At 39.6% G+C, this 26,032-nt stretch overlaps 1 protein-coding gene across 4 annotated transcripts in view; it reads right to left on the minus strand.

Annotated features, from left to right (window-relative positions):
- The window catches only part of Ppp1r12b (protein phosphatase 1 regulatory subunit 12B), a 213,103-nt gene that overhangs the window by 128,008 nt on the left and 59,063 nt on the right, over window positions 1–26,032 (minus strand). For 2 of the 4 annotated variants that reach the window (XM_055598056.1, XM_055598055.1), the window contains exons 4-12: window positions 25,339–25,498; window positions 23,168–23,312; window positions 20,422–20,496; window positions 18,427–18,506; window positions 17,596–17,735; window positions 10,557–10,669; window positions 7,303–7,503; window positions 5,423–5,505; window positions 3,842–3,967 (exon numbers count right to left, since the gene is read on the minus strand). In XM_055598056.1, coding sequence (XP_055454031.1) covers window positions 3,842–3,967; window positions 5,423–5,505; window positions 7,303–7,503; window positions 10,557–10,669; window positions 17,596–17,735; window positions 18,427–18,506; window positions 20,422–20,496; window positions 23,168–23,312; window positions 25,339–25,498 — 1,123 coding nt within the window. Of the gene's footprint in view, window positions 1–1,092; window positions 1,276–3,299; window positions 3,343–3,841; window positions 3,968–5,422; window positions 5,506–7,302; window positions 7,504–10,556; window positions 10,670–17,595; window positions 17,736–18,426; window positions 18,507–20,421; window positions 20,497–23,167; window positions 23,313–25,338; window positions 25,499–26,032 lie in introns of those variants that run through there. The other 2 variants (XM_055598057.1, XM_055598059.1) reach the window with 2 other exon arrangements.

The following is a 26,032-nucleotide window of genomic DNA, read 5'->3' on the forward strand; positions in this document are numbered from 1 at the left end:
AATACTATTACCATTTCTATTTCTTTTTTAATCTTCATTTTACCAAAACAAAACCTAAAAAAGCCATATGGCAAAGACAAAATAGCCTCCAACAGCCAGGACAGGGTAAAAACCTGCAGTGCAAAATGTAGTTAATGGCTGGGAAAATGCTCTGGCTAAGAGCACTTGATGCTCATGCAGAGGATCTTGGTTTTGTCCCAGCACCCACTACAGGTGGCTCACAACCACCAGAGCATGCAGTCCTAAGAGTTCCGGTGCCTTTTTCTGGCCTCCGCAGGCACTGCACACGTGTGGCACCCAACAAGCAGGCATACACACATACACATAAATCAAGTCCATGTGTGAGGGTATCAGCAGGTGGTGGTTCATGTCTTTAACCCCAGAACTTAGGAGACAGATCTCTCAGTTCAAAGCCAACCGGGTTTACTTAGTGAAGTCAAAGCCATCCAGGCCTGTATGGTGAGATCCTGCCTCAAAATAAATGAAACATAAAGGAACAGAAGTCCTGCTGTGCTTTCACAATGACACTCTGCCATGCTACCTTTAGATGAATGGAAAAACCAGAAAGATATGCTCCCAGACACAGTTTCTGCAAACATAAACCTCTCTTTTCTCATAGTGCTCCCAAAAGAATACAAATTAGCATTCCTCTGAATGCTATAAGGAGGCTTTTGGAGCATAGATTAGCTTTTCTTCTGAGTTTGTATGTCATCTTCCAAACAACTAAATACATAAGATTCTTACTAGAATGTTAGTAAATAAAATATAGCAACTTTTAATGCATAATAATTTATTATCATGGGTCTGACTCTAAAACTGTAGTCACAACTGAAAAGGTGGTTGAGGAATGAAAGCATTCATGATACACTGACCCTTGAACATCAAGACAATGGTGTGAATCCAATTTTATTCAATAAGCAACTGTTGACCAGCTAGCAAGTCAAAACAAAAGCATCTTCATTAAATTCTGGACACTGTCACAGGAATTTAAACGTGCTCCTACATTAACAAAGCCTCTTGCTTCAAATCTCATGTGTTTCCAGAAGCATGAACTGTGATGATGCAACTCAAATGGCTCCCAAGAAGCCTTACCTGACAGGTTGCACAGGTGCAGCAGTGTTTGTACTGACTGATGCAGGGCAAGAAGAGGCAGGTTGCCACTGGCTGCCCCGAGAGGTAGATGAACCAATGGTAATGGGTGAGGTAGCAGGAGATGAATTGCGATTGGCTGAAATGTAGGGACTTGTGGGGTCACTACTTTTACCAAATGAAGCACTGCAAAACAGCATACAGTCACTTTCTTCAGGACATGCTACTCACCCACCATTTCCCAATACCACCTTCCCACCCAGATTGTGCATGTGAAAGGAATGTAGGTCAAAGAGACAGCATGGCAATCAGAAGTGGAAAAGTAACTCCAGCCAGAGCTGGATCTCCAGCAGCAAGCAGGCAATCATCCAAGAGTGAGGCAATCACCACTCTTTGAAGGATGATTTTTTTTTTTTGATCATACAGAAGAATAAAGGAGGAGAGGTGGCATTCAACAAAAGAAAGCAAGAAAATAGAATACATGAAAACAAACTATTATTAGAAGAAAAGAAAATCCCCAACAAACCCAAGACCCCAAATCATGCAACACAACCACCTACATGATAGAGAAGTAATGCTGTAAAAGCCAAAGACCCAAGAGTTCAGGGAGGTCTTCAATTTAAAACAAAAAAGTAACGAAGAGAAAAGAATTATGCAGGGGGAAAAAAACGGCTTGAGAAATGCAGTTATTTACCTTAAAGAAAAATGTCTTAGAGAGGATTTAAAGTTTTAAGTCTACACAGTGATAGTGTGTAGGGGGAAAAAAGGGCAAGGGTTTTTATTTGTTTTCAACTGAAGAGAGTAAGAACTATCTTAACTCTGCCAAACATTATTTGGGGTAGGAGTTTGTAAAAATGCTTTGTGAATGTTACAGTACTAAAACACTGGTTGGGGTGGTGGGGACACGTGATGACAAAAAGCTGTGAAACTGTCACTAGAAAAAAAGGGGCTTGTACTGGACTGCACAAGACTAGGTTCCTGACTAAACACAAGAGATAAGGTAGAAAACGTGAAGAAGACCAAAGCTTGGCACAGCAGGGGGATGAGGGATTCCTCCTTGCACGTTCTTTTGTAAATGGTGATGGTATACAATTCTTTCTTCTTGGGAAAATCACTGTAGGTTCACAGAAAATGAGCACTGGAAATCTAAGGCATCAAGCAAGTTGTAGATCTTTTTGCAAAAAGTGCTCATATAATTAAGCATAATTGCAGCCCTTTCTTCTTCTGTTCACTATAACTTTGCCAAACTACAAAAACCAAAGCCATCCAAACCCATTTGCTGACGATTTGGGTCATAAACATCAACAACCTCACCCCCATATAACTCCACACTTGGAAACTAAATTGAAGCTTTTTTCCCTACCTTTAGAACATTAGTCTCTTAGAAAAGTTTTCTTGAATATTGGATTTGACTCTAAGAAACAGTATCTTAGTAAATCAAGGTGTTTCCCTTTAAGAGAAATAGGTGACACCCTCATAAAATTCCAAACACCTGATTTGTATGTGGGCTTGGCTGTAGCTCAGTTGGTAGTGTGCTTGCCTAGCATGCAGGAGGCCTTGGGGTCAGTTCCTAGCCTCATAAACATTCGTAGTGACATACGCCTGTAATCTCAGCGCTCAAGAGGTAGAGGCAAGTAGATCAAAGTTTCAAGGCTACTTTCAACTACACAGTGAGTTTATGGCCAGCTGACGCTACAAGAAGCCCTGCCTATATAAATACATACATATACAAAATAAAATAGCCATTGAGATCACTGAACTGGACTTGTATATTTTCAAAGTCAAGACCTTTCTTAGGATGTACCTGTAGAACTGAAAAATTAAAGGCAGCAGTGTCTGTTTCCATTACAGCTTATTCCCCATGTTTCAATATTAACTACCTGTTAGGTAGAAATAGTTTTAATCACAAATACCAATCGGCTCTTATAGTCTTAGCCAAGGCCTGTTTCTAAGGTACCATCTAGAAAGCCTCATAATGAAGGGAGGAGGAGGCAGCTGAAAGGGTTAAAAGTGGAAGTGAAGAAAGAATTCAAAGTAAGCAATGAAAAACAGATTCTTCTATATCAGCAGCAAATTCAAATGAAAATATTATTAAGTGTCTCTTGTAGCTGAATGGTACTGGCAGAGGTGCTTTGCTTGCTGGCTAGCTTGTGGCAAAGAAAACAATTGCAGGAAAGAGAATACAGATGAGATCAAAGGAACCCATGTACCTTCTCTGCACACCAAACTTGCGAGATGCACATCTTGATGGATCTGAGGGCCATTAAAGTCATAAAAGAACAAAAACAACTCAAGTCCCTAAATTAGTAGGCTCAATAAGAAATGTCTTAAATCCAACAGAAAACTATTCCCATTTCCCACTCCTTACCACCCTATCCTGCCCCTCCCTCCCCTACCCCCAAGTATAACTTGTGATGAAAACTACCCTAGTTTTAGAAAAGGGAAAGCCAAGACTAGGCGAGTGTGTATAAATTCCATCTTCCCCACAGAGCACTAGATGCCACTTCAGACTGAAATTTTAATAGGACTGAAAAGACAGAGTGTAAGGTTGGGTCTGTGGTGGGGATTGGAACTGGCTTACTTTAACTCAGTTATTAAAAGAACAATTAATTTTAATTACTGAAAATGTTGATCCCAAGAAATCTAAAAGCCATTCATTTCTGTGGTGCTAATTGGATATAAAAAGCATGCAGTTGTTCCCCATATTAGCAGGATCAATTGAAGATCACCTCCCACCCTCTGCAGCTGGTACCTTTTCAAGTAAGTTGACACATAAGTGGAAGGAGCAATTGTCTGTGGAGTTTCATTTCCTTTTGCTTCATCCCTCCATAGCTGCCTAGTGTGGGAGCCACTTCTCACCAGATTAACAGCTGACTCCCTGTAGAGGCAGGAAAGAAAAAACAAAACAATCATTCCTATGACCAATTTGGACTATAAATAGAGAAAAGCCAATGGAAAACTGAAACATGTTAAAGAAATAGGCACAGTTTTCAAGTGATCCTGTTTTTTGTTTTGTTTATTTTGAGATGGGGTTTCACTGTGTAGCCTTGGCTGTTCTGGACTTGCTTTGTAGACAAGGCTGGCCTCAAACTCACAGAGATCTGCCTGCCTCTAGCTCCCCCAAGTGCTGGGATTACAGGCATGAGCCACTGCGCCCGGCATGATCTGTTTTCTATACCTGTTTCCTATACTAATTTTGGCTTTCTTCTATCAATTCCATCAATTCTATCATTCCAACAGGTACCGAGTTACACCTCACAACAAACACCCCTCACCCTTTTGTGATGAGGAGTCACTTGTGACTCTTATTTAAGAAGTACCTTGTAGGACTGTAGAGATGGCTCAGTAGTTAAGGGTACTGACTCTTCTTCCAGAGTGACCCTGGTTCAAATCCCAGCACCCACATGGCAACTTACAACTGTTGATAACTCCAAGATTTGACACTTTCATGTAAAGATACATGCAAGCAAAACGTCAGTGCACATAAAGGTAAATAAATTTTTTAAAAACTTGAAAAAAAAAAACACTTTCTTAAAAAAATACCTTGTACTAATCCCTAGTAGCAGGTTGCAAAGGAGTTAATGATGCAAAGGGGAAAAAAAGTAGGCATGCTGCTCAGTGCCTCCCTAGCATTACAGTAAGAAAATATCCAGAAGAAGCAGTAGTAGGTTTTTTGTACCCACAATCAAGAACTTGGGGTCTTTGCTGGAGGCTTAGCACAATCCCTCTCGGGCTTTAATGTTTATCTGAATCACTTAGGAAATTCTGCTAAAATTCAGATTCTGATTCAGAAGCTCTGAGCTGAGGCCTGAAATCCAGTTCCAACAGGCTTCCAGGTGATTCCTGTTAGAGTAGCATGCCTTCATAAAAAAGGGTCTAGTTTGGGTATGCCTTGAAATGTAGCAACATTTTAAAATCTCCATTATTCATTTTAATTGATGAAGAAGGCATTAAATTTTACTTCTTTACAAATTAGAAGCTGATCATTTCAAGTAAACAATCTATTCAATGTTTACTATGTTTTACACAATATGCTAGGCATGGCAGAGTGGCTTGAGAAACAAAATAGACATGGATTGCTTTCAGAGAGCTTTCGGGGGTACTAAAACTAACTCAGACTTGGAAGGGTCAGGGTCCTACAGACAGTAATGTCTAAACTGAAGTTACAACTTAAAGGGTGAAGAACTGGCAGATAGAAAGTAAAGGCTGGGAGGTATTCTGAGCAGGACAAGCAATCCATAATGTCCTAGGACATCTGTTGGAAAAGGCAGAAGACTAATAGCCAGATCCCTATGGGGCTGAAAGAAATCATCTTCTGGCATGTTTTGATTACCTGTTCTCCTTTTCTTCAATGTCACTTGTGCTGCTGAGTCTCCGGGGTGCTAGTGTACTAAAATAGTTTTTGTTTTCTCTTTCCTATAAAATAAAAGCATGTAAAATGCAATGAGGGTTCAATACTGACATAGCATAAAACATTTTTTGGTAAAAAAAAAAAAAAAAAAGCATAATTTTGCTAGGCATAGTGGTATATATGTATTCCCAGGCCTTATGAAGTATAAACAGGAAGATTTTGGTTCAGGGCCAGCCAAGGAACAGATTTTGCCTTAATTCTCAAGTAGGAGAGAAAAGTAGAACTTATGAGAGTTACATATTTTCATATCTAGATTCATTAATTTTATTTTAAGTGGAACTACAAAAGGTTAGCTTTCAAAGTTTATTCCTACCTTTCCTTCATCAAAATCTTGTATGAAGGAAAATAATTCTCAAGAGGAAAGTCACAGAGCTCCCATGAAGGAAGCAGCACAAGGTATACAGAGGATAGCTCTGAGAGGAGTGAGAAGGAGGCTGAGAAGCCACAAGCAGCTCTACATAGTGTCCTTCATACAACAGTCTCATTCAGTTTCCAGCTATTTTTTTTCCTTGAAATTCATCTTCCTTAGGGACACATACAACAGATACACCACACCCAACTTCTAGCGTTCATCCCTTCAAGTTGTCTTGGGAAAAGCAAGACAGTAAGAGGACTATGATAACACGGAAAACCCTGGAAAAGGCCACTAAGTGAGCCCAGTAAAATCTAAAACCAAATTCTTCTTTGATGAATATAATGGTGAACTGTTTGTGAAGCCAGCCTAATCATATATTTCTATAAAAGAAAAATAGCTCGTTGAAATGTTCTACAAGGCAGGGCATGGCAGTACACAGCTGGAATCCCAGCTCTTGGAAGGCCGATGCTACACAAGCAAGTTCCAGGCCAACCTGTTTTAATTTTTAACAAGCAACAAACCACTATGGCTAATGTATCCAGCTGCATTAAAGTTCAACTTTGCTTCTAAACAGTAAGATTTTCTGGTGCTTATTCAAAAGAACCATTTGGGCCATGTTCAACTTTCTCTGAAGCATTCATTGTTTTGCTCTAGGTAAGAAAGAATGAACACAAAAAAAGCCAATAGAGAAAGCTCCTTTTTAAGGCTTTCTTTTTTTTTGCCCATGAAAATGTTAGCAAATAAAAAATTACTTGATGAAACTATTAAAGTGACAAGGCCAACTCATTTTTACAAATGCCTTATACCAAAAGCCATTCATCCTTTTATTTTGCTTTCTTTTTAATGTATTCACTTTGTATCCCAGCTGTAGCCACCCCCCCTCTTCCCTTCTCAATCCTCCCTCCCTAGTTTCCTCCCATGCCCCTCCCCCTATTCCACTGATAGGGGAGGTCCTCCTCCCCTTCCCTCTGACCCTAGCCTCTCAGGTCTCATCAGGACTGGCTGTATTGTCTTCCTCTGTGGCCTGGTAACCTCCAGGGGAAGTGATCAAAGAGGGAACCACTGAGTTCATGTCAGAGAAAGTCCCTGTTCCTCTTACTAGGGAACCCATTTGGAGACTGAGCTGCCATGGGCTACATTTGTGCAGGAGTTCTAGATTATCTCTGTGAATGGTCCTTGGTTGGAGTATCAGTCTCAGAAAAGACTCCTGGGCCCAGATATTTTGGTTCTGTTGCTCTCTCCGAGAAGCAGAAAGACACTCATCCTTTTGTAATGAGGAATTACTTTTGTCCTTCACTTAAGAAACATCTTCACAGTCCTACTGCTGCAGTCAACTGCGGGACTAGCAAATACTTCCATTTGTTGTCAGGACTGAATTTTCACAGAGGAGGACTGCCTTAGAATGCCCTGCATGTGTTCTTGCCTCCCACCCCACCCCCCACTACACCTTATCTTTGTCATCCAATAAAGCAGAAATCCGAGGGCTTGATGAGGAACGGTAGATGGAAGAACCTCGGTCTCGAAAGGCCTCCCTGGAATTGGCCACTTCACTCAGCATATTGTGACTGCCAGTTTTTCTGAGTCCCAGTCTCCATGAAGAAGGAGATTCATCTTTGGGTTCTTCTGCCTTGTTGAAAAGACTGGACAACTATGAAGGAGAAAAAAAGGAAAGGAAAAAAGTTCTGGTACTCAATTCTGCATTGTCCTACTTGCTTTTCCCCACCTGAGAAGTTCAGTGGAGCAGCCTAGGATAGGCCCCTGGCAGCCTTGCTGCCCCTGTGCCCACTCACTTAGCAGAGGCTAGATGCTCTTTCTTCAGAATTCCAATTCTCAGTGCTCCTACCCACAGACCTGCTCTGAGGATGGAAGCCCTTTGCTGTCCTTGTGACCCAATACTGTCCTGGAGACCAGAAGACCATATTCTGATCATTCATTTTCTCTTGACTTGCTGGGTACCTAAAAAATAAGCTACTTTTCTTCTCTATATCTCAATGTGCTTGTGTGTAAAACTGTGGTAATGAGCTTAATTCTTCTCTCCCTCCAATCCAGTCTGAAGAAACAGGATGAGTTAATGCATAAATATATGTAAAGCAATGTTCTTTCACATGATGAACTAATTATTTCCTCTTATTGAAGACAGATATTTTTCCTCACATAATTACAGTTTCCCCTCCCTCTACTCAAAGTTCTTCCTGATCTCTCCTGCTTTCTAGATCCCTTCCCTCTCTTTTTATCTCTCATTGGTAAGCAGACAGGCTCCTAAGAGATCATAATAAAGTATAATATAATAAAATAAAACTAACATATCAAAATTGGACAAAACAAACACAAGGATAAGAAGACCCAAGAGAAGGCACAAGAAAGAGACCCACTAGTTTGTACACTCAGAAATCCCATAAGAACACTAAACTGGCATAATATACACAAAGGACCTTGTTCAAACCAGTACAAGCTCTGTGCATGCTGCCTCGGTCTCTGTGAGTTCATATGAGCTTTGATCATATTGATTTAAAAGAACCTTGTTTTCCTGGTGTCCTCCATCCCTCTGGCTCTTACATTCTTTCTGCCTCCTCTTCTACAGGGTTCCCTGAGCCATGAGGGGAGGGATTTAAGGGAAACATCCCATTTAGGGCTGAGTGTTCCAAGGTCTCTCATGTGATGACTCAAGTTAAGTTAATACTAGTGGTGACTCTACAAAAATCTAACTATAATATTAAGAAAATAATGTATTTCATATTAAACATCAATTTCAAAGAGTTTGACAATTTTATTGAGCAGGAAATTTTAAAAGATAAAATTTAGGGCTGAGAACATAACCATCTTTCTTATTCTGCCTAGATAGAACACCTTTCAAAGAAATCAATAGTTCACCATCACCACAATTTCATTAATAAGAATTTTTAATACCAAAAAAGGAAGGTTCAGTTGGGCATGGTGACACATGCCTATAATTTCAGCATTTAGGAGATAAAGGCAGGTAGATCAAGGTAAGGCTCAGCTACATAGCAAGATTGAGGCTAGCACAGCCTATGGCTACATAAGACCCTGTCTCAAAACCACAGAAAAGGAAAAGAACATTTCCAACAGGATGCAGCTCAGTAGTACTATGCTAGTCTGGCTGTTCAAGACATTAAGTTGTAGCGTCAGCACTAAAAACAAACAAAAACACGTCATGGACAATTTTACATGGTCTTTATCTAAAGCAGGGAAACCAGATGGTGGTATGGTTCACTGGTCGAGTGCTTGCTTAGCATATACAAGGCTTATACATACCAGGTTCAATCCTCAGTACTGCATAAACAGAGAAACAAATAAAGTGGGGAAACATCATGAGCTAGCCAGAAACCAGACCAGGGTCTTTCAGATGCCAGGAAACAGTCCCTTTCTTAGGGTCTAGAGACCTTTATAAAAAAATCTTGGGTCTTTCTTCTAAAACCAGGTCATCTTTGCTGACTAGTAGAGTAAAAGCCACTCATCATCATCCACCTTCCACTCTTTTCTCTTGTCATAAATCATCTGGACGTTTAAATATGAGCTCCTTCCTTTTTACAAGTCACCATGACTCTAATGGGAATCCTTTCCCCTTGCCCAGTATTAGTTTAGCAAAACAGAGGGGGCACGTGTGTTTGTATTTAAGTTGGTATTGTTCTTTTATAAAAAGTAGGAAGTGCAGTCACACCTAGAATTAGTACCAGCCTTTAAGGTGCAAGCAAATAGCTGTATAGTGAGCATGGATGGCACTCTATCTGAAGCTTGGCTAATGATTCACAATGATGCTTCTAAAAATAAATACATTTTTATGGCTACATTTTGCTTGGTTTCCACTATGGTGGCCAGTTAAAAACCTCTAAGGCCAGAGAGTTTTCCCAATTGCCCATTCCAAATACCTCAGATTAACTCTCTCTCTCTGCCAGAAGGCTACAGCTTCTTTGAGGCCTACATATAGATGTTGCAGGAGTGCCTCTGGCATTTCAACAAGGACTTATTCTCCCACCCTTGCCCAACATATAGGGCAACAACCTTACCCAGGACACTAAAGTTTCATGAAAAGTAGAAAAAGCAATTGCCATCAAAACCATCTGAATGCTATATGTCTTCCTACCTAGTCTACTTTGTATACAGTTATTTTCATTTTCAATATGAAGAAAACAGGCAAACACAATCTTTCGGTCTCAGGATATTTTTATCCCCATTATTGTAACACATTTGTAGCCATATTTGTTTGGTATTGTTCTTCCAAGGATGGGGAGGACAGTGTTATAGACAGAATTTTTGTGTCCCTCTAAAATTCCTACTGAAGCCTTAACCATCATGACTTCATCTGGAGACTGGGCCTCTGAGGAAGTGACAAAAGTAGAATGAGGTCAACAGGGTAGGGCTGGTGCCCTTCTCAGAAAGAGACACTAGTGCTCTTTCTACACATTAGGATACAGCAAGAAGGAGGCATCATTAAGCCAGGAAGACAGCGCTTTTGAGGAACAATTGGCTAGCATATTGTTCTGGAAACTTTCCAGCCCTCCAAACTTTCAGAAGCAAAGTCCTATTTTTTAAGTCATACTTTATGGTATTTTGGTGTAAGAGGCTAATACAGGCAAGCACGTGCTCCTACTGTTTTGCAAAAATGCATCTTTGAGGCCTTTGTAAATGTGTGTTACTGCAGTAGAGTGAATTATAACCTCAGATCAATTCCCAAGTACTCACTCTCCTAGCAGAAGAGGCACAGAAGGTGTTCTGAACTGGGGCTGGGATCTGCTCCATGATACGACTCTTGCTTTCAGAGTTGGAATGGCTGACAGTGGCTTCTGGCTTTTTATCTGTTATTTAAGATAAGAGAAGCAACAAGTATAAATATGAAAATCTTATATTTTTATGTATAAATACTTTTCTACTAAGACAAAAAGTTTTGCCATATCAAAACAGATTATTAGGACAATGGAATGAATGTCTGAACTCACACTAGGACAAACTCTCACAATTGTCAGTAGAAAAAAATTCAAGGATATCCTTATCTTGGTAGGCTCCAAATTCCAATAAAAACTATCTCTGCATTGATGTGTGTGTCTTTATATTATATGTAAAATTCATCCTTATCAAAAATCTGTTCAGTTTTATATGGAAGTTGACCAGGAAATAAAAACAGAAAAATGCATAAGACTGACTTTGCTTCATAGGGAATTACAATAAAAAGAAAAGACACATTATAATAAAAATACAAAATCATTTAATAGATTCAGATCAACAGGTATTACAGATTTCAAAAAAGGGCAGAGTCTCTGAAGAAGAAAATAAGAAAGCTGAAAGCTGAAAGACAGACAGGTGGAGGAGGAATAATGTCTTAGTGATCACATTCACACATCCACTGGTAGTAAATGACGGCCTAATTTAAGCAATGAGTCATTCTTGGGGTTACAATAGGACCTAACAGTAGAAAAGATTTCAAAGAATGTTGATTAAGTTGCAGAACTTTAGTAACTGGACTCACAGAATTAGCAGTGTTCCAGCCCAGCAGAATCATCAATCTGGTTGCATATCAATTAATATCCAGCACAGTGGCTGTACCTAGGGCTATGATTCTGATATTTATGCTCTGAAAACAGATCCAGTACACCACATGGATCCTGTGATAATTATAAGCTACTCCTAACTGTGTGATAGTAAGTTACATATATGACTTAAATCAGAGATTTTAATGTTTGCATTATGAGAATTTTTATGAAGATTAGAAATAGCATTTTAAAACAGCATAGCTCACTGGCTATCTTAAGCCCCTTTATGTTATTAATGCTGTTATTTGGTAGTTACTATAATGATCAAGGCATTCTTTAAGTACTAAATATCTCTAAGCTACAAGAAATCTAGCTTATTAGCCAAATGAAATAGATTGCTACAGTACTGGATCCTGATGCATCATTCCTAAACTCATACCTTCATGCCTTATTCACACATCAACTCTGGGCTTGGCCAAGTGGCTTGCTGTGGCCTCTGAAACACTAGCAATTGAGAAACTCAGCCTTGCCCTCTGTAACTAATTTCAGAATCCAGCTGCCACATGAAGAAAGAGGGGCAGGCCTGCTTGATGAGGAGCAATCACTTGCTCTTGAACATCACAGCCAACCACCAGAAACATGAGCAAAATCATCTAAGACCAACTATCACTTCATATGCTTTACTAGTTGAAGGCACAAATATGAATAAGCACACCACTGCCATAAGAAAGATGCAAGCTATCCAGCTGATCCCCTTCCAATTATCAAGCCACAGAATAGAGTTCACATAGCCTTTGGTTGTTTTGTTGTTGTTTTTCTTAACTCCCTTTTCCCTCCAGACAGAGTCTTATGTAGCTCAGTTTGACATCAAAGATTATGTAGTTGAGGATGACCTTGAACTTCTGATCCTTCTACTTTTACCTTCCAACTGCTAGAATTACAGGTGATAGGCTAGGGTCAGATGGAAGGGATGGAAGACCTCCCCTATCAGTGGACGGGGGAAGAGGCATGGGGGGAGGAGAAGAGGGAGGGAGGGCAGGATTGGAGGGGATGGGGGAAGGACCTACAGCTGGGATACAAAGTGAATAAATTGTAATAAATAAAAAAAAATTTGAAAAGGCTTAGGTAAAAATACACTTCCATGCACTCTACCAGGTATTGAATGAACACCTACACACAGAAGGCCATATGGCACACAGAAAGATATAGAAGACACGTAAGAATGTTCAAATTCAGGGGCAGCAGAACGAGGGAGAAAAAAAATAGAAATAGTTCAAAAATATTAAGTAGCATGAGAAAATTAATATTAAAAAGCTTCAAACAAATAGCTACTAAAGTCAAGGGAGGTGGGAAATATGTATCGACATGGCAAGGCAGCAAAAGTTGATTTGAGTTGAGCTCTGAGACATGAGTAAAATTTCAGTTGGCAAAGAACTACAGAAATGAGTAGGGGAGTTTGCTAGAACCATCTGGCTTCTGCCTGAGCCAGGCTACTGAAGCTGCTCTCTAGGATTACTGTGATTTCCTAATTGCTGTATCATCACTGTGTGTTCCTGTCTCATGACTGCTCACCACTGCTGGCTTCTCTGAGGCAGAAATACACGTCCTGCTTTTCTTCAACCTCTTGGTCATATGTCTTTGTTTCCTTTACAAACATCACTTCAGTTTCTAAAGAAAGAATGCCCTGAGATTCTTTCTCACATCTCTCTTTTTTTTCCCTATCATCCTCGGGAATCTTATACTTTTTTAGTTTTGTAAGTAAATTCTTTATTAGTATCATTTTTATATGTTTAAGTGTTTGGCCTGCATATGTATTTGTACCACATGCCTGCCTGGTGCCCACAGAATCAGAAGAGAGCATCAGATTCCCTACAACTGGTGTTGCAGACAGTTGTGAGCTGCAGCTGTGGGTGTTGGGAACTGAATCTGGGTCCTCTTCAAAAGCAGCAAATGCTTTTAACTTCTGAGCCATCACTCCAGCCCATATTTTCTACAGTTTTCATCTTTCACTTCTTATACAGAAAATTTCCACTGTCCCCTTCGACTGTAAGGAGTTCTACACCCAGTGAGCCATTGCCACTAGCTAGCTATGAAACTCAGTTCACCTAACATTGTAAAATGTTAATATCTCATCCTAAAATAGGAGTGATAATGATTTATGCCCCAAAGTATAGTTATGGGAATTAAATACTGTTTACAAAGCACTATAGAGATGTAAAGTTATATTATAATTCCCAGAATGAGCCATAATCTTACCTATTGGTGAGTACCAGACTGCATTTACTTCTTTCACATGACATGTGTTTTATTCTCATAATGCTTTCTATTCCCCTACTAGGTACAGTCAACAAAACCACTTAGTGAATATGAGTGGATGTCATATGCTGAAACTGGGAGTATAACAATAAATTCAGTGTTCTCAGAAAAACTGGTAACTACTAGAACAGAAATAATTGCACCATACTACAGAGATAGAAACGAAGTAAAAAGGCACAGCGTAAGAAAACAGAAAAGGGCTTGTATTACTTACTTGTCTCAACAAAAGACTTGACAAAAGCAAACATAAGGAAGGTGGTATTGTGCCTTACAGTTCTAGAATATACAGTCCATCATGGAAAGGAAGGTATAGTGTCAAGAGCAGACGTCATGTCTGGCCATATCACGTTCACAATCAGACAAATGCTTGTGCTCAGCTAGCCTGTTTTTTTTTTTTTTTTTCTTTTAATGTAGTTTGGGAACCCAACCTGCAGAAGAGTGCTACCCAAATTTATGGTGCATCTTCTCATCTCAGTTATAATCTAATATAGAAAGTTCTTCACAGACATAACCAGAAATGTCTCCAAAGTGACTCTAGATCCTATCAAGTTGACAAGAATAACTGTCACAGGTCTAGGCTCAAATATTGAAGACTCAGTCCCTACTTAGTATACACACTCACTGAGAGGCGACTGGACCATCAGGCTCTGACTTCACTGATGGATATGCATTGACAGACTGATAATCTAGTAGCATTCTTAGGATATGGTAGGAGGTGAGCATGTCACTGTGAGTATCTTGTTTCTGACCCTTTCCTGTCTACTTCCCAGCTGTTATGACACGAGCAGCTCTGTTCTACCACATCCATCCTATACCATGATAGTCTGCTTAACCACAGTTCTAAAACATTGAGCCAGCTGACTGTGGACTGAGACCATGAGCCAAAATAAATCTTCCCTCCCCTTAAAAAGTTCATCTCAGGTATTCGTCACTGCAGTATAAAAGATAATTCAGGATCCAACTGTTTTAACTTTTTGTATCAGAAAAACACTTCACTCTTCGAGCTCCTACACTGTCTAAAAGAACTCAACGAACAAGTATTTATGATGGTTTGAAATGAATTAAAAGGCAAAATTAAACATTCACTGCCAGGAATGCTGAGGTAATGTTTGAGAAAACCAAGCAATTCAATTTAGCTACAGTATGTTCTTGCCTATGTAGAGCATTGAAAATGTCTGTTGGAGCTAGACTATTGGAGACCTTGCAGGCTAGGCTAAAGGGTCTGGGACTTACTCTGCAGACAAAGATGGAATGAGGGAGCTAGCCATAGAAGATTTCTGAACAGAAGTAAACTTTGATTATAAGGGTGCTGTCAATATTTTATTTCAATAGCAGTATACATATGGTCCGTGTGCTGGATAGTTTTATGTCAAACTTAATGCAAACTAAAGTCATCTGAAAGGAAGGAACCTTAATTAAGAAAATGTCTCCCCACAAGAAGACCAACAGAGACAATTATCCAGACCCACAGGGGCTTACAGAAACTGAGACATCAACTAATGAGCATGCATGGTCTGGACCTAGGCCCCTGCACATATATGGCCAAAGGGTGGCTTGGTCTTCACATGGGTCACCTGGCGAGTGGAGGGGGGAATGGTTTCTAACATTGACTCTATTGCCTGCTTTTGGATCAGTTCCCTCTTGCAGGGCTGCCTTGCCTGGCCTCAGTGGATGAGGATATACTCAGTCCTGATGTGACTTGATGTGTGGGGGAGGGTTGGCATGGGGGGGGGGGAGGCAGGCTCCCCTTTTCTTGGGGTAAAAGGGAAAGTATAAAGGGAAAAGAGGGGAATGGGGAACTGGGAGGAGAGGAGAAAGGGGGAAACCTTGGGATGTAAAGTAAATAAAATTAAATAAAATAAAAATTTTAAAAAGACAGAAAATGACTCCAGACATTTTCTTTCCAGGCAGTGGTAGTATACATCTTTAATCCTAGCATTTGGGAGGCAGAGGGAGGCTATCTCTGTGAGTTTGAGGCCAGTCTGGTCTACAGAGTGAATTCCAGGATAGCCAGGACTACACAGAACTTCAGGGGAATAAAAAAAAAAAAGGAAAAGAAAAAAGAAAATGCCTCCCTAAGATCATGCTATAGGCAAGCCTAAAAATGCAAAACTGTTGTGCATTTTTTAAGCTAGTGATTGGGGGGAAGACCCAGCCCATTGTTGAGTGGCACCATCTCCTAGTCCTAATTTCTATAAGGAAGCAGGCTGAGTCAGCAGAGGGAGCAAGCCAGTAAACAGTACCCCTTCAGAGCCTCTGCATCAGCTCTTGAGTCGAGTTTCTCACCCTGTTTGAGTTCCTGTCCTGACATCCTTCAGAGATGGACTATGGATGTGGAAGCATATGCCAAATAAACTCTTTTCTCCCCAACTTGCTTTTGGCCATGGTGTTTAGCATGGTAGTAACTCAAACCAACACAGTCTGAAAGGAATAAGACCTGAGGCAGTGGTACAAATCATGAAGCAATAGCAGCAGTTTTGGTAGCTTTCTCCCATTTTTCTAAGATAATAGTGGGTAACAACAACAACAAAAATGTAGCATAGAGCAAGCCCAAATATGAATTCCAAATACTGTGTAAAGGCTAAACTGTGAGGCTACTCAGTAAATAATGCAAATAACAAAATATAGACATTTGTAGTTTTTTTGGTGGATGTAATACAAGCTTTTCCAGAACAAGCTACAAATGATTAAATATATATATATATATATATTTTTTTTTTTTTTTTTTTTTTTAAATTTTAAGAGGCTACAGAGATGGATAAGCAGTCAAGAGTACTAGTTGCTCTTCCAGAGAATCTGGGTTCCATTTCTAGCTCCCACATGGCATTCACAGCCATCTGTGACTCCAGTGCCAGGGAATCCAATGCTGTCTTCTGCCATCCACAGGTACTGCAAGCACATGGTGCACAGACACACATCCAAAGTACCATATTCATAAAAACAATAAAATAAAATAATCTGATGGAGATCGAAGGCCCCATAAATATAAAGTCAATTCCCCTTTCCTGAAAACTGCCTGCCTTCTCTATAAAACTAATGGCCTCTAACTTCCTTTGGTGACAGTCAATGAACTTCAGATTAAGAAGGGCAGTATTCTCTCATGACTGAGAGAAACTATCAACAAAGCCAAACAACTGAGATACAGCCTCAGTCCTTCAACTTACCATGAACTGAAAATACTGGGAAACAAAAAACCATGACCTTGTACTTGTGCTAAGTATATACAGATTTTTTTTTTTCTTTTTCAGATCTGTGTTCTTACATTTTTATCAATCCCTAAGCAGTACAGTATACAAATGATTTACACTGTACCAGGTAATATAAGCAGCAGAGAAACAGTCTGGAGTACACAGGCAAGTGTACGCAGATTCGATGCAAACGATGTAGCAACATATATAAGAGACTTGTGCATCTAAAGATTTTAGTTATCTTCTGAGTTAATCTCCCATGGTCATGAAAAAAAATTGTATATATTATTAATGAGAGTAATAAAAGTAAATCTGATTTGTTCTTTCATTAATTCCTTCACTCGGGAACTGATGAAGCTTTACAAAATAAGAAAAAAATTAGGATTCAGTTTACAGAATCAGAATCATATAATAACTAAATGCAAATTTCTACCAGTGTGTTGAAAATACTTAATCTAAAGTCTCTATAAGTCCCATGTCTCTCAGCACACTGGCTTCTTGGAATCTAGTCTCTATGGCTGACCTATCGACCTAAGGGCAAGACATGGTTCTTAGTGCAAGATTTCTCTATACACATTACCGTATGGCTGCATCAGAACTGGCAGGTATATTTTAACTGAGCTCAAGGCTTTGATAAGCACATTGTCCTTAGAAATCCAATCTCTTGGGAACTACTTCAAGTTCTTCTGGAAGCCTGTGAGGCCTGACCAGATTCTGACAGGCAATAGACATGAGGGGTCTCTGCCTTACCTGCCTCCTTCTCAGTTTCTGATTCAGAAACTTCATCTTCCCCTTCCTCTTCCTCTGAGCTGGAGCTGCTGGATTCTTTATTTTCTTCCTCTGTTTCTTGGGACTTGGGGATCTCTTCCTCATAAAGCATCTTCTCTTTGCTAAATGAAAGGCACAATTTGAAAGCTGAATTGACAAACCATTTAAGCTCACTGACAATCAGGCATAATAAAGAAAACAAATCTATAAATCTGTATGTAGAAAAAACAGCAAAAGCATGAAAATCCTTCTTGTATGTGTGTGTTCTCTTAGACCCTTGGCTTTTCAACAGCCTCAGGCTTATTATTGACTTTAGAGTATGACTCAAGGAGACTCTGTCTATTCAACACACAGATAAGAGAACCATGAATAACAGGAAGAAATGGTCAAAGAGCAGATATTTTTTTAAAAAAATCATTAAACAGATCTTCACTGAGTTTTATTACATCCACAAACCTTGCTAGGCACTGAAACAGTGGTAAACAAAGAGACCAATTCCTGAGCTGAGGAAATACTCTGTATAATAAGACAGGACTGAGAACTCCCAGGCTAGGCTAGAAGAGATGCTGCCAATAGTTTTTCACTATAAAGCATATTCATTCATCTTTAGTGCTGCAATATCAGTGCTATCTCCTCTTGTCCACAAACATTTCCCCTTTTGAAGATCATTTGACTGAAATCAAACACAGAATCATTTTAATATAAAAACTCTCAAACAACACACAGATCTGTGTGGACGTGCATATGCATGCATACACACACACAGCATCAAGCTCATCTCATTCCTTACATACAAGTAAACTTGTATCTTACTTCTTGAAGAGTCCACTCTGAAACTTGCTATTTAGGTCTGATTCAATGAGCTTATTCTGTGTCTCCTTTTCACTTCGAAGCTAGAAATTCAGAAAGTAAGAGAGGAAAGGGGACAAGTTGGCAATTTGTGAAAAGCCAATATTATTAAGAAGTGCCAAAATGGTACCATCATTCTGAAAAAAAATAATAATAATAATAATAAAAAAAAACAGGACAAAAACCAAAGAGGGAGAATGGAATCAAAAGAAAAAAAAGATGAATGCATTATCACCATGTGCACCACCTTCTCCTTGGAAGAAAGTAACAGAGAAAACTCTTTATCCAAAGTAGAAGAGAAAACATGGTGATAGAGATTCAAGAAAACTGTCCCTTCGATATCCCAAATCAAACCTTAATAAGGGGGAAAAAAAAAAAGTCTAGCTTCTAAGGAATAAAGAAAGACCCAAAAGGAAGGAAGAATTCTTTATGATCCACACACCAAAATAAGTTGGCAGTAACTCTAAAGAAATGAAAGAGAAATAAGCCCTTAGGGGGAAATGGTCTCTATCCTCCAAACAAAAAACACTTATATCTTTGGATCCTAAAGTGAGGCAGAGGACAAAGACAAACACTGTCCCCCTTAGTACAATAAGGTCATGTCGTGAAGCTGGGCCTGGGTGTGCAAACCCATCATATTGGTCACTAGGGAGGCTCAGGCAGAAGGACTGCAAGTTCAGACTAGCCTGGAGGCCCAGAAGTGAATTCAAATGATTGTGGGGGGATAACATTTATGCTCCAAACCCAATTATGTTTAAGGGCATGTATGTTTGCAATTTTATGTGAATCTAAAAATTACTTCAGGGGACAAGATTTTACAAAAACACAAAAACTTAACTATGTAAAATAAAGCTCTAGCCTAAGAAAGGCTGCTGCTGCTAATAGTATGCAGCTAATAGCTAATAGGAAATAGCATTTGGACTGTCCTACCACTCAAGTGATTCTGAATATTCATCGAAGAAAATATATGAACCATAAGTTGTCTGTCTGAACTTCATGTATGTAGCTTTCTAACTGAGCCTAAAGTAACAAGAATTCTGCTTCAACAGTCCAGATATGATGCCAAACACTCCGCATGCCAGATATACTGATCTGTTACATCACTGAGTTATATTATTCTGAATCTAAATCCACTCTATTTTCTGTGTTTGTCCTAAACTTAAGTTCCCCATACTCTGCACTATATGCAAATGGAAAAACTAAAACAAAAGAAAGCCAGTGATTTTTTTTCTGTCCTATACTAATTTTATTCCCCTGTCCAAATGACTCACTGGCAGAATATCTGAGTTGGTTACTCTTTACCAATGGGTGGCTTCCACTCATGTATGTAGCCCTTCTGCAGAGCACCAAGCAGAAAGGCAGATGGAATCAATGAAGGTTTTAAAGTAAGGAGGAGAGAGAGGACTGAATTCTGGATGTTTTAGCCATCTGAAATACCTATGAACCACTGCTAACCAAGTGCTGTCCAACACCATGTGACAACAGCAGTATTACCTCATTGAGAAAGTAATACAGCTGTGTTACTTGTGTTACTTGTTACGTGTGTTTAATCCCAGCATTTGGGAGGCAGAGGCAGGCAGATCTCTGAGTTTGAGGCCAGCATGGTCTACATAGTGAGTTTCAGGACAGGTAGGGCTGTTAAACAGATAAACCCTTTTTTGAAAAAATAAAATAAAATAAAAAGAAAAAAGAAGAAATACAGTCTTCTCTGTAATTGACCGTTAGCTGCCTGAAGACTATTTTATGATAAGTAGCCTTTTACAACATGTTTTTGGTTTTGTTTTGTTTTTTTTTTTTCAAGCAGACTGTTGATAGTTTCTATAGGGAACAAATAACATCTGTGAAATGCAATACATCCAGTTCAACTCTGAACAAAAAAGACACTGAAGGAAGTGACTGAGACACCCAGCGTAGACTATAAACTGCTAGGAAAGCTGTGAAAGCATCAACCACACTTACCACATTTTGCTTCTTCTGAAGCATCTCCAAATGCTCTACAAGACCTTCATCAGCCACATCAAATGGCGTCTGGCCCTAGCAGGACAAAGGGACACCATGACACATAGAAAAGAGAAGCAGCAATCATGTGACTTCATCAGGGACTATTCATTATTTACATCCTGACTTTATTCCTCTGATGCAAACTGAATCTCCTTTGTCCAAAATGCTTAGGACTAGAAGAGCTTTTGATTTTAGAATATATGCATATATGTACATAAATACATACATATGTATTGAGGCTTCTTGAGACTAGGACTTACGTATAAATACAAAATTCATTTATGTTTCACATATATCATACACATATAGCTCAATGATAATTTCTTATAATATTTTAAATATTTTTATGCTTTCACGGTCTGGAATTTTCTACTTAGGGCATCAAATCAGTGTACACAAAGTCTGAGATTACGAACATTTCAGATTTCAGAGTTGGGCTGGAGACGCCCAAACTACAGTTGCCTCTCTAACCTACATTGAGATGCCTTCATGAGTCACTTAGGAGCTACTTTAAGGAACAGCCAATCCTTCAAACACTGAGTTCTGTCATGCAAAACAGTAGAGAGAAAATCACTGCACTATTTCTAATCTTATGGCCTCTTGACAAACAATCTAGGGGAATTCATATTTATACCTGTTCTAAAGTATTATTATGATGATAAATACAGTAAGTGCTCTTTAAAACCTTGAAGGAAAGTCTGGGCCATACCCACACTGAAGACTAATAGGAATGATTTCCCTTTAAGGAAGAGAAGGGAGACAGGTAAGTTATTTCTTTAAAAAAAAAATACCAGTACAATTACATACTCTGTACAGTCTAAGAATGAGTCCTGGATTCAGGAGTTATGTGAGAAAGACAAGACCATGTGTCTGAATTCTAGAAAATCAAGCAATATAGGGTAAGAGTCCCAGGGTTGTAAGTTGTTTGAAGTGAGGCTGGTAAGACTGCTTTTAGTCAATGAACAATCACTGCCATTACAGAAGCTGAAAAGCAGCAAAACCAAGTAATCCAATTAAAAAATGGGGAACAGAGCTAAACAGAATTCTCTGTAGAGGAATATCGAATGGCAGAGAAACACTTAAAGAGATGCTCAACCTCATTAGCCATTAGGGAAATGCAAATCAAAACAACCCTGAGATTTCACCTTACACCCATCAGAATGGCCAAGATCAAAAACTCAAGTGACAACACATGCTGGAGAGGCTGTGGAGAAAGGGGAACCCTTCTCCACTGCTGGTGGGAATGTACACTTGTACAACCACTCTAGAAATCAATCTGGCGCTTTCTCAGACAACTAGAAATAGCGCTTCCTCAAGATCCAGCCATACCACTCCTAGGCATATATCCAAAAGAGGCTCAAGTACACAATAAGGACATTTGCTTAACCAAGTTTGTAGCAGCTTTATTTGTAATAGCCAGAAGCTGGAAACAGCCCAGATGCCCCTCAGTGGAGTAATGGATGCAGAAATTGTACATCTACACAATGGAATACTACTCAGCAATGAAAAATAAGGAAATCATGAAATTTGCAGATAAATGGTGGGACCTGGAAAGGATCATCCTGAGTGAGCTGTCCCAGAAGCAGAAAGACGTACACGGTATATACTCACTCATATAGACATGTAATATAGGATAAACCTACTAAAATCTGTACATGTAAAGAAACTAATCAAGAGAGAGGACCCTGACTAAAATGCTCAATCCCCAACCCGAAAGGCAAAGAGGAAGGACATCAGAAGAAGAAGAAAACAGGAAACAAGCTAGGAACCTACCACAGAGGGCCTCTGAAAGGCTCTGCCCTGCAGACTATCAAAGCAGACACTGAGACTTATGGCCAACTGTTAGGCAGAGTGCATGGAATCTTATGTAAGAAGTGGGAAATAGTAAGAGCTGGAGAGGACAGGAACTCTACAAGGAGATCAACAGAACCAGAAAATTTGAACACAGGGGTCTTCCCAGAGACTCATACTCCAACCAAGTACCATGCATGGAGATAACCTAGAACCCCTGCACAGATGTAGCCCATGGCAGTTTAGTGTCCAAGTGGGTTACATAGTAATGGGAAGAGGGACTGCCTCTGACATAATCTGATTGGCCTGCTCTTTGATCACCCCCTTACCAGGCCACAGAAGATGACAATGCAGCCACTCCTGAAGAGATCTGACAGACTAAGATCAGAAGGAAGGAGAGGAGGACCTCCCCTATCAGTGGACTTGGGGAGGGGCATATATGAAGAAGGGGGAGTAGGGTGGGGCTTATGAGGAGATACAAAGTGAATAAAGTGTAATTAATAAAAAGAAAAAAGAAAAAAAAAAGGTTAAAAAAAAAGAAAAGAACTCCATGTGTAGAGATCTCAGCTGTTAAAAGACTGAGTTGAAAATTAGTAAACTATTTCATACCTCACCATAGACAGGGACCTTGGATTTCTCAAAGTTCATTTGTGGTCAAGAGCAGATATCTTTTTTTCATATCTTTTTGTTTTAGGGTCTTCAACACAAGTAGAAGCAGATGACCTCGTTGATGGAGTTTTATTTTACTTTGCCATTAAATGTACTTTTACATTGATAATAAGCAGCAGGTCAAGGAGGTAGAGGACGATACAGCTACCAGTGCAGCCAGCTGGATATGGTACAGAGACTTTAGCCTATCCTGGGCATCCAGCCACCTCATCTCATTGCCCTTTTGAGGTTCAGGCTCACTAACCAGTTTGTTCCGGATATCCATGTCACAGAGTGCTTCTGCCAGGATGGAACAAGCCTCTTTTACTCCCCAGTGTGCAGCAGCATGAAGAGGAGTCCAGCCATCATGATCCTGAACATTGAGTTCATAGCCAGCCTGAATTAGAAGTCTGGAAGGAAACCCAAAAACTACATTTATGGCCTTTATTTTATAGTTTTCCATCAAACAAGCTATCACTCCAATAAAACTTCAGGTGTGGGCTAACCTCCAGACATCCTGTGTTCCTTCTTTCCTCTAAGGAGTAGCCTGAAATCCATATTACTGTGTTGAACACCAATTACAACCTTTACTGAACCTTTTCATGAGGTTATACATATGGTATTCCCTTCACATATTCATGCTACACTGTGCTGTTAGTTTTTGTCAACTTGAAACAAACTAGGAAGACAGACTTCAACTAAAGAATTGCCTCTACCAGATTGGTTTGTGAGCATGTTTATGGAGCATTTTCTTAATTGTTAATGATGGTGGGTGTGCCCTGCCCACTGTGGGCAGTGACATCCCTAAGATGGGTAGGGCTGAATATATAAGCGAAGCAGCTGAGCAAGCTAGAGAAGTAAGTCAGTAAAGAGCTTTCCTCCATGGCTTCTGCCTCTGCTCCTGCTTGAGTTCTTGCCTCAGCGATGAACTCCTTTCAAGCTATATAAGCCAATAAGCCTTTTCCTCCCTAAGACTGCTTTAGTCATGGTGTTTGTCACAGCAACAGAAAGCAACTAGAACACATACCATACAAAAGGAATACATAGACCAGTTTGTACCTACGATTAACTAAAACTAATCCAATTAGCCAAATTACACAACTCTGTTACAGAGTATACTTTGCATTTTCCAGTTCAGAAAGGAATTCGTATATGAAAATGAAGACACAAATATCTCTAGAATACCAATGAGCTTTTAAGGTGACCTTTATAGGACATGACTGTTTTCTGTAGAATCCCTTACCTCAGATTCTAAAATTACCCACAGAGGGTTCTAGCTGGCTAAAAGCCACAGTCTAACTTGCATCTGTATTATACAAGAAGAAATATATGATTCTTTTTTTTAAGTAGCTTTTTTTCAAGATTCATTTATTATGTATACAATGCTCTTACTACATGTATGCCTGCATGCCAGAAGAAGGCACTAGACCTCATTATAGATGGTTGTAAGCCACAATATAGTTACTGGGAATTGAATTCAGGACCTCTGGAAGAACAGCCAGTGCTCTTAATCTCTGAGTCATCTTTCCAGCCTGAAATATATGATTCTTAAAGTTCAAATTGTACTGTTATCCTTTCAAGAATTGAGCAACATATGACTAGCATGTTTAGGGCAGATATAGAAAGAACACTTACATACTGTCATACCTGCTAGAAAGGCCATATTAGGTAGAGTGTGAACACTCAGAGAGTCTAGCAACAACTGTAAATACAGTGCCATTAGCAACCCCTGTATTCTGAAATCTTGTCAACAGTAATCACCAAAGCCACATAAAGCACAAATATAAGAAAAGTGAAACAGGTAAAACAGTAGAGTCTAACTCTCTATTTATTTATTTGTTTGTTTGTTTAAGTTACCTTTTAAGTTGATTTATTTGGTGTGCATGTGTGTGTGGTGGTGAATGTGGGTACATGCATGCCACTGTGAGCAAGTGGAGGGAGGAGAACAACTTGGAGCAATCAGTTCTCTCTTTCTACCATGTATGGGATTGAACTTAGGTCATCAGGTTTGACACACACACACACACACACACACACACACACACACACACACACTCGCATCTAATTCTCTTATGAAAGCTGGATATTGCATACTCAAGATCTATAATTGATGTAATGAGCCCAGAAATTCTTTAAATCATAGAACCAGAAGGGTCACAGGTCTGTATAGTCAGAAGAATAGGTTTCTGGAGAGCCAATGACAACTCAGAGAACTGAAAGATGTCTTCCTGTGTCTATGGACTTCAAGTCTACCTAACATCATACACCTGAGGTAGAGGGACAATAAGAGAGGAAGTGAGACCACCGATGAAGGAACACCAGGGAAATATGAGGCAATTTTACAGGGCAAGAGAAAACCAACAAGAAAATACACAACAGTTAAAAATTTCTGCTTCTAGAACTCATCTCATCTTTTCCCAGTACCCAGTTCCATACCTGAGGACTTCAGAGTAACCCTTTGCAGCAGCTACATGCAGGGCTGTGGCCCCTGAGCGAGCCTGCCTCACATCTTCTATTTTCCCGCTGTTGAGCCATTGGCGTGCATCCTGTAGCATCTGTTGTTCTTCTTCCTTTCTTGACTGCTCTAGATCAACTCCTACAGAAGCCAGACACAAAACAGCAGTGTTACTAAAGCTCCACCCAAGTCTGACAGAATATTTTCATTAGATTCAAAACATACAAATATTAGCACAAATAAATCTCATCAAGTTGGTAATTCTTCAAGTTTAAAGCAATGCCATTTGTATTACAAAATTACCAAGGGCAAATAAGCCAGGCTAAACACTATGTGGTGCACATTCATGAAGCGTACACACCTAACATTGTTTCAACAGAACATAAAAATCAGACGAGATAGTTTTTACTTTACAATATTCGTATGAAGCTATAAATGGCAAAGTCCTTTAACATGTTATATGATATTAGTTCCCAAACAATCCTTTGGGTAACTATAGTATCTATTACTAGCCTCACTTGCCATATGAGGAACTAAGCAGAGAAGGGCTGGGTGCTTTGCATATGGCCCCAAACACATGAGTGGCAGAGCTGCCATTGGAAGTGCACAGTGTTCTTGGCTCTCTTCTCTCCCACTTATTATATCACAAGATTACTATCAAAAGTCTCCATTTCA

Source organism: Psammomys obesus, unplaced genomic scaffold (genome assembly GCF_907164565.1).
Source record: "Psammomys obesus unplaced genomic scaffold, mPsaObe1.curated_primary_1811, whole genome shotgun sequence".
Taxonomy (NCBI): Eukaryota; Metazoa; Chordata; class Mammalia; order Rodentia; family Muridae; genus Psammomys; species Psammomys obesus.